Source organism: Pezoporus occidentalis, unplaced genomic scaffold, assembly GCF_034315485.1.
Source record: "Pezoporus occidentalis ecotype Australia unplaced genomic scaffold, CSIRO_AGI_Poc_V1 ctg259, whole genome shotgun sequence".
NCBI lineage: Eukaryota > Metazoa > Chordata > Aves > Psittaciformes > Psittacidae > Pezoporus > Pezoporus occidentalis.
The window spans coordinates 793437-806399 of record NW_026914491.1 but is presented as its reverse complement, the minus strand read 5'-3'; the positions used below and the strand labels follow the sequence as shown (position 1 = coordinate 806399).

General features: G+C 50.1%; 1 protein-coding gene across 2 annotated transcripts; it reads left to right on the top strand.

The window, feature by feature from the left end:
• Positions 1–204: 204 nt before the first annotated feature.
• On the top strand, positions 205–12581 carry KIF3B (kinesin family member 3B). 2 transcript variants are annotated; one of them, XM_062623841.1, is made up of 9 exons: positions 205–339; positions 4514–5952; positions 6519–6620; positions 7130–7252; positions 7356–7474; positions 7701–7814; positions 8330–8435; positions 8634–8812; positions 9069–12581. In XM_062623841.1, the coding sequence occupies exons 2-9, from the start codon at positions 4570–4572 to the stop codon at positions 9160–9162; spliced, it is 2220 nt and encodes a 739-aa protein (XP_062479825.1). In that variant the 5' UTR covers positions 205–339; positions 4514–4569; the 3' UTR covers positions 9163–12581. The 2 variants fall into 2 exon arrangements, 1 of the variants encoding a protein (XP_062479825.1); XR_009965820.1 differs by lacking the exons at positions 8634–8812; positions 9069–12581 and having other exon boundaries at positions 7701–7887.
• Positions 12582–12963: the final 382 nt, after the last annotated feature.

The following is a 12963-nucleotide window of genomic DNA, read 5'->3' as shown; positions in this document are numbered from 1 at the left end:
TGGGGTTTTTTAGATTAAAAAAAGAAAAGGGTATTTTTTGTACCAATAAAGCCTTGATTTTGTATTCACTGCTGTGCCCCGCACTTCCTCCACCCGCCGGGCTGGTACCGGGGGGGGATTCCGGGGGTGAAGTCAGTCCCTTTGTCCCGGTCCCTTTGTCCCGGCTCCATCCGGGCCCGGAGGGAGGCGGCGCCCGGAGCCGGTCGCTAGGGAAGGGGCGGCGTGGGGGCGGCAGCGCGTGTTGCTAAGGAAGTGCGTCAGAGCCGGGGGGCGGAGCCGCGCCGCCGCTTCCGGCGCGGCGGGAGGAGGCGGCCGAGCGGCTCCATGGTGACGGCGCAGGTGAGTCCGGCCCGGCCCGTGTCGGGGAGCGGCGGGGCCCGCCCCGAGCAGCCGCCGTGTCCCGGTGTGCCGCGGCTGCGACAGCCCCGCCCGGCCGCTGCCGAGCGACCGCCGCTGTGCGCTCGGCCTCGCGGGAGGCGGCGGGGCCTGCCCGTTGCCGGGCTGCCTGGGGCGAGGCCGCGGGCGGGTGGTCCCCGGTGTGTGCGCCCAGCATGGGCTTGGCCCGCGGTCCCCCACCCTGGGGCTGGGTGTCCGGGTGCCGCCGGGGCCCTGTCTTGCTTTGCCCGCTGTGGCGGCCGTGGGTGATGCTCGGGTGAACCGGTAACCGGGCACGGACTCGGGGATCCGGTACCGCCCCCGCCGCCCCCCGGGGCAGGGCGCACCCGTGGGTGCAGCACCGAGGTGACCGCGGGCACTGAGTGAAATCAGGGCGGCTGCAGCAGCAGCAGCGGGGGGTCTGGGGTGTGCTGGGCAGGGAGGGGAGAGGGGAACAGCAGCGGAAGAGGCGGCTGCTGGGGAAGGAGTAAGACACAAGCGGTGAAGGCAGGACATCGTGAACCCCGAATATGTGCAAGGTTTAAACTGCAAGAAAGCAACAGAGCTGTTGAAGGGGCACCCGGGGACGTGCAGGGACGGGAGGGGAGGGTTTAGGTACCGCACTGTGGAAATCTGCCAGGGTTCTAGTGGAACCAGGGAACAGAGGCCTCAGGAGGCAGGAGGGTGAGTGAGGGGTGGCTGGGGTGAGTGCAGTGTGCCTGGGGCATGGCCAGCTCAGCCAGACACAATTACCCCTGCTTACCTCCGGGTGTGGCAGGGTTTGGTGTTCCAGGCACGACCTTGTGACTTGTGCTTTGATTTCTGTCCATCCTCTCTTGGTCATCTGGAGCACGTCTTCAGATGCATTCATCTCAGGCTTGACCTTGACTCATAGGGACCTGGCTCAGGTTGCTTTAGGCTGGAGTAATGTCCTGAGCAAAGTCCTCTCCCCATAGCAGAGGAGCAGATGGCCCAGTGGCCATCCCAGCTCCACTGCCCATTCCTGTCCGGCTGTGCCAGGCAGCTCCAACCTTGGAGTTTCTGGGGAATACAAACGTCACCGACTAATTGGGTTCATTTTCCAGTTACCCAGTTGTGTGAGTCTTAGAAGAAACAGCATTTGTTGTGCTTCCAGGAGACTTCACAGCAGTAGCTATGATAATTGGAGGTGGTTCCTCATGGCTTGTTCTGAAACCAGCCCAAATCAGGAAGATAAGTTCTTTGTGACTATAAAAAGGTACTTACACATGCAATGGGGAAAGGAGTTAGAGGATTAGCAAGCTCACGTTGATAAGATCTAATACCCAGAAGAACAGCAAATTCACAGTGCAAGTTTTGTTCCATGTACTCCTGTCCAGAACCAGTCTGGGTGAGGACTAATGGTTCTGATCATTTAGGGTTGGTCACAGTTGATTATAAAAGTGGTGCTGTTCATCAAAACTGTATTTTGGGTATTAATAACATAAAATAAATGAAGGCTCTGCTCTGCAGAATTGATGCCTAATTGAGTATTTGCCAATGCACATAAATGAAGCAGGGTTGTTACGGGAGCTTGTCCTATAAAATTGTCTCTTGTGCATGGGAGCTGCAGGAATATCTCCAGTAGATACAGAAGGAGAAATGTGTGTTTGTGTGTTCAGCCACTTGTGCTGAGTAGAGGGGGAGCTGCTCTTTGTGATTCTGTAAGAGTTGTTCCCATTCCATGTGTCCTTTTTGTGCTGGTATTCTGGAATATGTGTTCCATGTGGAGCAGACAGCACAGTCACTCTTATTTGGGGCTGGAAATTGGGGAGCAAATGTTTGTATTCCATAGCAATCCAAAATTCCAGTAGTGGTTTGAATTCACTGGGCAGGTTGTGAAGTGCTGCTTCTAGATGATTGTCTCATTTGGTCAGTTCAGTGCGTGTGCCTCGTCTTCCTCCTGATAGCTACTATGCTGTTCCTGGGAATAATGAGGAGCCAGGCGCTTCCCCTCACAAACCATGGAAATTCCAAAGGCCCCAGTGAGGTTTCTGGACAATTCTGAAGCGTGTTTATGTGTTATTCTCACATTGGGTTTTGTAGTACAGGCTGGCAGTTGGATCTTGGGCCAGAAATGTTACGTTTCCTTTCCCAGTGCTCCAGCTCTGCTCCTGGAGTCCTCTGCCCCCTTTCTGGAGAAGCTCCTGAGATGTGCAGTTACTGAGTAAACAACAAGTAGACAAAATCCACAGGTAGTAGAACAGTGAGAATGTCCTGAGGAGGCTGGAGCTGATGCCTGCCCTGGGGTTCAGGGTATGTTGGTCTCACATTAGTTCCATTTGGGAGAAGCATGTTGGAGATCTCCCTGAAAGATAATTTGGAAAGGAATTAGAAATCCCGTGGCATTCCACAAGCTGTGCCGCTCGGATCTTCCTTGCAGTCGCTTTAGCAGGAACAGTCTTTGTGTTCTCTTGTAAATGGCAGCTGCTTGAGCTAATGGCTGGGGGAGGCAACAGCGTGTACCCAGAGTCAGGAAGGACTCGGATCTGTGAGCTGGGTTTATGCAACCTGAATTTAGATGGATGCTGAATTCTGTAAACCTGATCTAGTGGGAACACTGGAGCAGGAGCCTGGGGTGTTTCAGTAGGTGCTTGGACAGAGCTGGCTTTGGTGGGAAACCCTGGTAAAAGTCTATTGCCAGAGGCAAAAATAACAGCAGAGATCTGTGAGAGGAGTTGTGCTTGAAATAGCTAAAGCAGCCTTGGTTGTCTTGACTTCCCCTGTAACAACAGGAGCACAAGGAGGACTGAGAAGGACACTCATGCTCCACTGCAGGATCCTTTCACAGAGGGCAGCCCCATCCCAGAAAGAGGAATGTGAGCTCCAAGGCCTGAGTCTTTATGGAATTCTTATAAGAAGTGATATGAAAGGAGCTTAAACTCACCTTCAGAAGGGCAAATCCTGGCAGGTGTCTGCCTCAAGATCCTCTGGTTACTTGAGCATTAGATGAGGCATAATGTAGATGACTCCACCTTCATAGCTTTTACTCCTGCTCCCTGCTGAACACAGGCAGGAATGCTGCTCCCTGCTGAACGCAGGCGGGAATGCTGCTGCCTGGAGTAAGCGTGCAGGCGCTGCTGGAGACAAAAATACAAATGAAAGGTCAGCATTGACTGGCAAGTTTGGAATTGGAACAGACAGATGAGGAGTTGCGGGGCTGCGGGTGCACTGACAGCAGGCAGCCAGCGTTGGGGCACAGGGCCACAGTGATATCAGTGTCTCTGTTACAACTCTTTTCACTCGATTCTGCACAGAAAGGAAAGGTGACGTCAGTTTTCCCAAGTGTGGAAATGCAGAATATCCAGGGAATGTGATGCCTGGAAGTGGGCAAACCATTTAATGATTTTATCTTGGATCCTCACAGTCGCTGCATTAAAGATGTGCTATTCTGTAAGCAGCTTCTAGAAAGCGACTTTAAAATGTAATGCACAAGAGGAAAAAGCATTTGAATGGCATCCCAGGAGCCACTATCAGTTAAGAAAACCCAGGATGAATTTAAACCTCCTGGGTCAGGATGGTCCTGGTGACACATCACAAGTGAGGGGATTGTAGTATAAATGTCTCAAAATATGGGAAGGTTTTGTCAGTACCTGGGAGGTGCAAGAAGAGGCAACTCCTCTGGAGTTTTGGTAGGTAGGTGAAGCACTGAAAGCACCTGACTGATCCCCTTCCAAGAGCCTGAGCAGTATGGACAGAACAAGCCTGTACTAGATATTCAAACCAGCAGATTTAAACCCAAAAGCCTGACAGCAAAGCAAATGAACAGCAAAGTATTATAGTATTTTTATAAGTAATAAATACGTTATTTTGAGAAATCATTTAAAAAGCATTATGACTTTTTAAGGGGAAAGGAAAGGATCTCTACCAACTGTGAAGGTGTGATTTGATGATTTTTTGCAGCAGAGCTTGTAGGAATGATGCCATTCACTGGACAGGCTGTGGTAGAACAATTCTGTCTCAGTTCAGGGCTCTTTACAGTTTCCATGTTGTACATTGATTTTATTGTTCAAAAACCCTCACAACCTAATGAATGCAAAATGCTGCTCGAATAGATGAGTTGAATCTTTTCCTTTGTGGAAAATCAGAACTGCCCTCATGTATTCCTGCTTTGTTCCAGGTTTCTGGCCTGGGATCTTCCGCCGGTCAGGCCCCATCAGGCACAGCCCTGCTGCCATGTCGAAGCTGAAGAGCTCCGAGTCCGTGAGGGTGGTGGTGCGATGCCGGCCGATGAACAGCAAGGAGAAGACAGCCTCATATGAAAGAGTTGTTAACGTGGATGTCAAGCTAGGGCAGGTCTCGGTGAAGAATCCACGGGGAACAGCTCATGAACTGCCTAAAACCTTCACCTTCGATGCTGTGTATGACTGGAACTCCAAACAGGTCGAGCTCTACGATGAGACCTTCAGACCTCTGGTGGACTCTGTCCTGCAAGGGTTTAATGGGACAATCTTTGCCTATGGGCAGACTGGCACAGGGAAAACGTACACGATGGAAGGGGTGCGGGGTGATCCTGAAAAAAGAGGGGTCATCCCCAACTCCTTCGATCACATCTTCACCCACATCTCTAGATCCCAAAATCAGCAATACCTAGTGAGGGCGTCTTACCTGGAGATCTACCAGGAAGAAATCAGAGACTTGTTGTCAAAGGATCAGTCCAAGCGGCTGGAGTTAAAGGAGAGGCCAGACACGGGTGTGTACGTCAAGGACCTGTCCTCCTTCGTCACGAAAAGCGTCAAAGAGATCGAGCACGTGATGAACGTGGGGAACCAGAACCGCTCGGTGGGAGCCACCAACATGAACGAGCACAGCTCCCGCTCCCACGCCATTTTCGTCATCACCATCGAGTGCAGCGAGCTGGGACTTGATGGGGAGAACCACATCCGGGTGGGGAAGCTCAACCTGGTCGACCTCGCGGGCAGCGAGCGGCAGGCGAAGACCGGAGCCCAGGGGGAAAGGTTGAAGGAAGCCACCAAGATCAATCTCTCTCTCTCAGCTTTGGGCAATGTTATCTCTGCCCTAGTAGATGGCAAAAGCACTCACATTCCGTACCGGGACTCGAAGCTGACGAGATTGCTTCAAGACTCCTTAGGTGGCAATGCCAAAACGGTGATGGTGGCCAATATAGGCCCTGCCTCTTACAATGTAGAGGAGACTCTGACGACGCTGAGGTATGCCAATCGTGCCAAGAACATCAAGAACAAGCCACGAGTGAATGAGGATCCCAAGGATGCTCTGCTGCGGGAGTTCCAGGAAGAGATCGCTCGACTCAAGGCACAGTTGGAAAAACGGTCTATTGGCAAAAGAAAGAGGAGGGAGAGGAGGAGAGAAGGTGGGGAAGAGGAGGAGGACACCGAAGAGGGTGAAGATGAAGGCGATGACAAAGATGACTATTGGAGGGAGCAACAGGAAAAGCTGGAGATTGAGAAGAAAGCCATAGTTGAGGATCACAGCTTGGTGGCAGAGGAAAAGATGAGGCTGCTGAAAGAGAAGGAGAAGAAAATGGAGGACCTGAGGCGAGAGAAGGAAGCCACAGAAATGCTGAGTGCTAAAATCAAGGTAGAGCTCTCCCTTGTCACGCTTACTGAAAGCCATTTGTTTAGGCTGTGGGGAGAATGGAGGGTTTCCCAATTTGGAAAGATATTTCCCAAGTTTCCAGGGTAGAGATTTGTGTCTGGATTGGAAGGTTTTAAAACAAACTATTTCTAGCCTGAAATTGAAAGTTCCACCATTAATTACACATTTCCATATTCATGAGCCGTTTCATTGTTCTTCTGTGCTGATCTTGTAGGATCTTAAGCAGTCAGCAGAGTGAAATGAGATGATGTGCCTTTTCACGAGCTGTAGCATACAAAATGCTTCAGTGTCACAGATCAGTAACAAGATCTTCACAGGAGAGCACAGGGTTTGGTTCTCCAGCCTTTGCTTTGCCACACGTTGCAGCAGTGCTCCATTCTAAGCAGTTACAGATTCCTTAATCCCACAGTTTGATGGGAATTTTAAGCAATAGTGATTGTTGTAGCAGCTGCCTTGAAAGAGAACGTTGAGGGAGGGAGCTGCCCCGAGGAGTGGGTTCCATTCTGTGGTCATGGAGAGCAGCCTCTGACCTTGGTTCTCCCTTTCAGGCCATGGAAAGCAAGCTTCTGGTGGGAGGGAAAAACATTGTGGATCACACAAACGAACAGCAGAAAATCCTGGAACAGAAACGACAGGAAATTGCAGAGCAGGTACGAGGAAGAACCGTGGTTGTTTCGTATCAAAAGCCTCGGGCAGAACTTCTCTAAAACATGTTGTCAGGAGAAATGGTAAGAACATTTTCCCAGGGTGAATCCTAAAATTGATTCAATGGCAATAGTTTATTGCAGAGAAGGGGGAAGGGCTCGTGCCCTGTTTGTCAGTGTATGAAAAGAAGGTTTGTAATAGTTTCCTTCAAGTGCAATGACCAGTACAAATGGCTAAAAATAAGAAAAGAATCTAAACATGATGTTTGATTTTTTTGATTGAAGCTTGAGCACTTATTCACCTGATTTTAGCAGCGAAATAAGGACAAAGGAGAGTTAATGCTTCTGGTATTTCTAAGGCAAGAGATAGGAAGAACCAGAAGCTAAAGCAAGAGCCCTGGAGCCCAGGGAAGTAAAACCTGGTTTATTGCTGTGGTTTAGTGCTGGTTTCATGTGTGTCCCCCAGAGGTGACAGTGTGATTGTGGTGTTTAATGTCGTGTGTCACGTTCTTCAGAAACGTCGGGAGCGAGAAATCCAGCAGCAGATGGAAAGTCGGGATGAGGAAACACTGGAGCTGAAGGAGACCTATAGTTCTCTTCAGCAAGAGGTGGACATAAAGACCAAAAAGCTCAAAAAGGTAAAAGAAAATGATTCCCTGGGTCAGGAATAAAGTCAGCTTGTGTGTGAAGGTGAAAGGAATGTTGACAAGTGATGACTTTGGCTGTTGTTGTCCATTGCAGTTGTTTTCCAAGCTGCAAGCTGTGAAGGCAGAGATCCATGATCTCCAAGAAGAGCACATCAAGGAGCGCCAGGAACTGGAACAGACCCAGAATGAACTTACCAGGGAACTGAAGCTTAAGTAAGTCCCATCATTGCCTGCTGTTACCTGTAACAGAGGTGGTTTCTTTGGGTGGGGAGTGGAGGGACTGCATTGCACATGTTTGTGGAACAAGATTTAAATGAGAGAAACCCAAACCATTCCTCCTTTTCCAGGGCTGTATTAAATCAGGGGGAGAGGAGCAGTGGAGAAACTCATCTGCTAATCATGTTTCTTGTGCTCTGCTTGTTTTTATGGCTGTGTGTAGGCACCTCATTATTGAAAATTTTATTCCCTTGGAAGAAAAGAACAAGATCATGAACAGATCATTCTTTGATGAAGAGGAAGACCAGTGGAAACTGCATCCCATAACCCGGCTGGAGTGAGTGCACTTCTGGTCTTGTCTTGGGATGGAATTCTAGGCCATAGAAAACCCTCTATACATCAATAACAAGGTACCCCAGTGGGGAGGGATCAAATCAGGATTTAAACTGGCCCTCTATAAAGTTCCTAGCAGTGAATTCCCATCACATTTCTTTCCTGGTTTAGGCAGGAAAGCTCTCGAAAATAATCATAATTATTATGATGAGAGCTGTGGCTACATCCTGCCTCTCTACACAGCAAGTTCTCTACAGCAAATATAGAAAGCTGGGTGCAGCTGAGTGCACCTGCAGCCTGTGTAGTAAAAATACATAGAAATCCTCCCCTGGGAGCAGATTACACAGGATGAGACCTGACCTTGTTCTCTCTGTAGAGCTGTGCCTGGAAGTGCAGCCCAGGTCGTTTCTGCTCTCAAAACTTACTTCTGTGTGGAGTTTGCAGATGTTTTAGCTCATAATCTCCAAGAGGAGCCTTTGGCTTTGGTGTGTAATAGACCGAATGTCTGGTTTTCTCTAGTAACCAGCAGATGATGAAAAGACCAGTATCTGCTGTCGGATACAAAAGGCCACTGAGCCAATACGCCAGAACGTCCATGATGATTCGTCCCGAGGCGCGGTACAGGGTAAGTCCAGATGTGGTTACAACCTTCATGTGTTCACCCTCCTCATGAGGGGAATGGGAATGTCAGAATGGGAATGTTAGTTTTTATATGGGATGTACATTTGTACGGTGTTGAAGTACTTCAGGATAAGCTTCTGGAGGGAAAAGAAACAGTTTGTCTGAAAACATGCAGACTTTGACTGTGCTTTCACTGTCTCAGGCAGAGAACATCGTGTTGCTGGAACTGGACATGCCCAACCGAACAACGAGAGACTATGAGGGGCCAGCCATCGCTCCCAAAGTTCAGGCAGCTCTAGAAGCAGCTCTGCAGGATGAGGATGAGATACAGGTGGATGCTTCAAGCTTTGAGAGCACTTCCAATAAAAAATCAAAACCCAGGTGAGTTGGACTCTCACAAGCAGGCTGACGGGAGCAGAGCACAGGTACGGTTGCTGTTTGTCAGCACTGCTCATCAGTGAAGTGAAGGCTCAGGTGCAGAGCAGAGAAAGGGATGCAGGACAGAAGAGAAAGCTGAGGCTGATTAGAGAATAAATGCAGTAAAAAAGAAAATCAGGTTTTGGACGAGTTTTTTTGACAAGTGACAGGTGACATTGTTGGGGCTTTTTTTTTATTTTTTTCATTTTGATTTCTTCAGGCCTAAAACTGGAAGGAGATCGGGGGGACCCTCGTCAGCAGGGCCCCACAGTTCTCAGCTGTACCCACAGTCCCGGGGGCTGGTTCCCAAGTAAAACCAGCAGTTCCTCTCCAGGGCACGAACTGCTTTTGCCTTCTGAGAGCAGAGACAAGTACAGACTGCAGAGAACTCCCAGGCAGCCTCCAGCCCCCTCCCCTGGAGATGTCCTCTGCTGCTAAACTGACTTGTGCCATTCCAGGGGCACTGAGCCTTGCAGGAAGATCTGTGCTTGCAATTTGGCTTTTGGCCTCTGTGGGAAACAGACTTTAGTTAGGAAATCAGAACTGCATGAGGTACGTTAAAGTGTATTAGAAGCAATGGGAAGCATGTGGATCACCTCACAGCATCACCATCTCTCCTCCTGCACTCGCCCTCTTGCTGCACTGGGCTTTTTTGCTGTTGGAAAATAAGAAGAGTTGAAAGTCATCTCAACAGAAGCACCAGAGCTCCGTAGTGAGAACCAAAGGAGTCTAAAAAGCAGAGGATCTGTTCAAATTTGATGAGGTGCTTAGTTTTTCCATCTTCCTGCTTGAAAGACTGGCATCATCATTTGGGGTTAAGCAGCAGGTCTGGCCAGGGGGTTGGCAGCGCTCAGCCTGTGCTCACCACCAGATGGCTGTGCCTCCCTTAGAGCTGTAGGACAAAAAATGGGTCTTAAAAGCAACTTTGTGCTCTCTAGAAGGGAAGCAGTAGAAACTGAAGTCCCTTCCTTGTTTACAGACATAAGTAAGAGCTCCTCTAAACTGACCTCCTGCAGACCTCACCCCTACCAACAGGAACCACCTTGTCAGAGAACACATCTGCACACCAGTGCCAGCTTCACAGCTCTTCCTCTCTCTTGCCTCCATCCATACCCCTGGCATTTGAAACCTGTGTCCATATGAAGTCTCTAAGCTGCGGGGTGACAAACAGCCATTTTCTCACGTCTCCCACATGAAATATCTCTTCATGGGAAATGTAGCACTGGCTCAGAGCTGGCTTCCAGCAGGCTCATGGAGCTGACTCTGCTCTTCCCAGCGAGCTGGGCAGAGCACCGAGATGTGGAGCTGCCTTTGAGCGCACTCTCCTTGTAAGTACAGTCCCTTCTCTTGGTGCCCAAGGAGGTTCAGCGTTCAGTACCTCTTGTGCCTCACCTACTCCATATTAGCAGCTTTGCCTTTGCACCTCCCAGCCCATGCAGAGCCCACTGGGAGCAAAAGCACAAGTCTGGGTATTGGAATCTGGTACCAATTCCAGGGGTTTTACTTTGGAAACAAGGGAGGGAGAACTCCTGCTGTTGACGGTCTCTTTGCAAAGCTGCCCTATGACTAAAGCAGGCTCCTGTGCTTTAGTCTGCAGGCTCGTGGCAGAGTCAAGGGAGGTGCAGCTGCCACACTAAGGAGAGTTAAGGTGTCCTGTCTAGTGTCTCACAGCTCATGTGTAAGTTTTAGTTCACTGTATAGTGCGACTTGGGATGTTGCTTTTTCTGGTTGCTGTTGGCTGTCATTCTACGAACGCATTTACCCATTTCCTCTCCCTGACTGATGACTTCCTCCAGACTGACACGTGCGAGTGTACGAGGACTTGCCTGGTTTTAGCCATGCTCTGAGGTGTGGGCTCTGCCTCGTGTGCTGGGTGTCTGCTGAGCCGCTTCACCCGGGCTGCAGAGCCCCCGGGGCAGAAGGACCAAACGCTCAGCACAGCTCACCTCGCATCCTGCGGGCATGGTGCCTCGGTGAGCTGCCCCCCTGTAACACTGCTTGGATTTGTGGAGTGCTTTTCTGGACCTCAGGATTAATATGTATATTAGTTTTGGTGGAAGAAAGAGGAGTTTGCTTGTAATTGTGAGAGCAGGCATCTGACAAATGGCTTTCAATATGGAAACCTGACATAATCTTCCTTTTTATAAAGCACTGTTTATGTACAGGGCCTTTTATCTGGCTCTTGCTGCATAATGTAATGTCACCTTCTTTTCCCTCTCCTCCCTCTTTCTCTCCAGCACATCCTCATCTGTGCTTGGACATTTTAAAAGATGATTGTATGATGTAAGTGCTCAGAGGATGAAACAAAGGGGTCCAAAACCTGAAATAGCAACAAAATACATAACCATGTGCATGTACATACCTGTGTACATGTATGTTTCATGTGACTCATGGATACCCAGGCACATCTGTGCCTGCACATGCGCACACACTTCCTCAGTTGCTGCTTTTCCATGGGGAATTCTGTATTCAACTCACATGCTGGAAACTCTGCTCGTGGCAGGGCCGGGCCAGTGGAAATGGCAGTGCAAACCCCACTGGTCTGTTGTAGTGTTTAGCTGGTTGGTACGTCAGGCAGGCTCTGCTTTTAATTCTGTAGAAATTCATTAGCAAGGATGGGAAAAGAATAAACCTGGATATTTAGTCACTGTGTTTAACTTGGGGCTGGGGCTGGAGGTCTGGTTAGTGTGTTCATGGGCAGATCCTCACGAGCTTTTACTCTCATTCTGATGGACTTGCCCTCACCCTTCTCTGTGTGGGTGCCCCTCAGTGGCACTGACACCGCAATAGAGACATTGTCTTAAGCTGCAGGGAACATGCTGAGCTCTGGGTTGAAGTTTGTAAGAAGCATTCCTGAGCGTTTGCCCCTCTCCGGGTGTTATCTGAACCATCTGGGCTTCCTGCAGCTTAACGGCCAAAGGCAGGAAATCAGCTGCCTTGTGGAAGAGGCCCTCGGCCACTCTGCGCCCTCCATTTCTTCATAGGAATGTTTCACATCCTCCTCTTTGCTCTGATCTGTAGGATGGGATCTTTTTTAAACAGCACCACGGAGGAGTCCGCCCGTGGCTCTGGGCACAGGCACCACGTCACGGTGAGGCATAGGAATTAAAGCACTTTCTTAAAGTCCTTTATGTAGCTCTAAAGCCTTTTTAAAGCATTTGCATGCTGCTCGAACTCCCTAAATCACACACGTCCGTCCAGCAGCTCAGGCTGGCAGATCAGAGCTGTGCTCAGTGGGGTTTTAGGTGTCAGTCTGCCTTTGCTGAGCACTGAGTGCTGCAGAGTTTCAGTGAGACACCTGCAAACCTGGATCCGTCCTCTCCTCCCTCTGTGTAAGGCTTTCAATGGCTCAGAGCGACTCCTGGGGCTGTTTCTGCTGTGTTCAAGCACAGATTGGAACAGTTAACCTGCAAACCGTGTGACTGATGTGGAAATAGAACTGCAGCGAGAACACGGGTTCTGTCTGTGCTGTGCCTGTGGTCCAAGCGCCGTCTCCAGCCCTTCTCACCCTGAAGCAGGAGCCGCAGGCAGTGTCCATGTGAGAGCTCCCAGCTCCCTGGAGATCCGCCCATCTCCACCTCCTTTAGGTGATCTGTAGACAACCTGTCAATAGTTCTGTCCATAGTTTTACAGCTTGTATTTATTTGTATCATCTCTTTTGTCTAGGAATGTAAAGTGAGCCTAAGATACAACGTGTAATAAAAGTCAATGAGATTTATTGCATCTATCAAAACGCGGCAGTTGTTCATTCTGAGTTTGTGAGCAATGGCAGAGCTCAGTGACTCACAGTCACCTCGGGGTCTGACTTCATGGCTTGCAAAGCCTGTGGTAATTTTCTTCCAAAAAGTAAGTATTTGGGCAATCTACATGATTATTATTAATGGCGCTGAAGGAACTCCCAGCAACCGGCGTCCTCCACCCAGGCAAGGCCGGCTCCGTGTGGAGAAGCAGCTGCAGGGCACAACCGGGGTCCTGAAAGGCGACCGGGGACCGACCCCATCTCCCTCCCCGCGGCGGCGGGAGCCCGGCTGCGTGACAACCGCCGCTTTAACGGAGCCCGCTCCGCGGGGCCCGGGCGGTGCCGCTCCTCCGGCCCCTGCCTGGGATATGGGGCC

What these genes read in the sequence shown, in the direction of transcription:
- KIF3B (XM_062623841.1), top strand. Translation starts at nt 4,570, where the DNA reads ATGTCGAAGCTGAAGAGCTCCGAGTCCGTGAGGGTGGTGGTGCGATGC. An exon ending in TGCTGAGTGCTAAAATCAAG is followed by an intron (nt 5,953 to 6,518) that starts GTAGAGCTCTCC and finishes TCTCCCTTTCAG; the next exon opens with GCCATGGAAAGCAAGCTTCT. An exon ending in AGACCAAAAAGCTCAAAAAG is followed by an intron (nt 7,253 to 7,355) that starts GTAAAAGAAAAT and finishes TGTCCATTGCAG; the next exon opens with TTGTTTTCCAAGCTGCAAGC.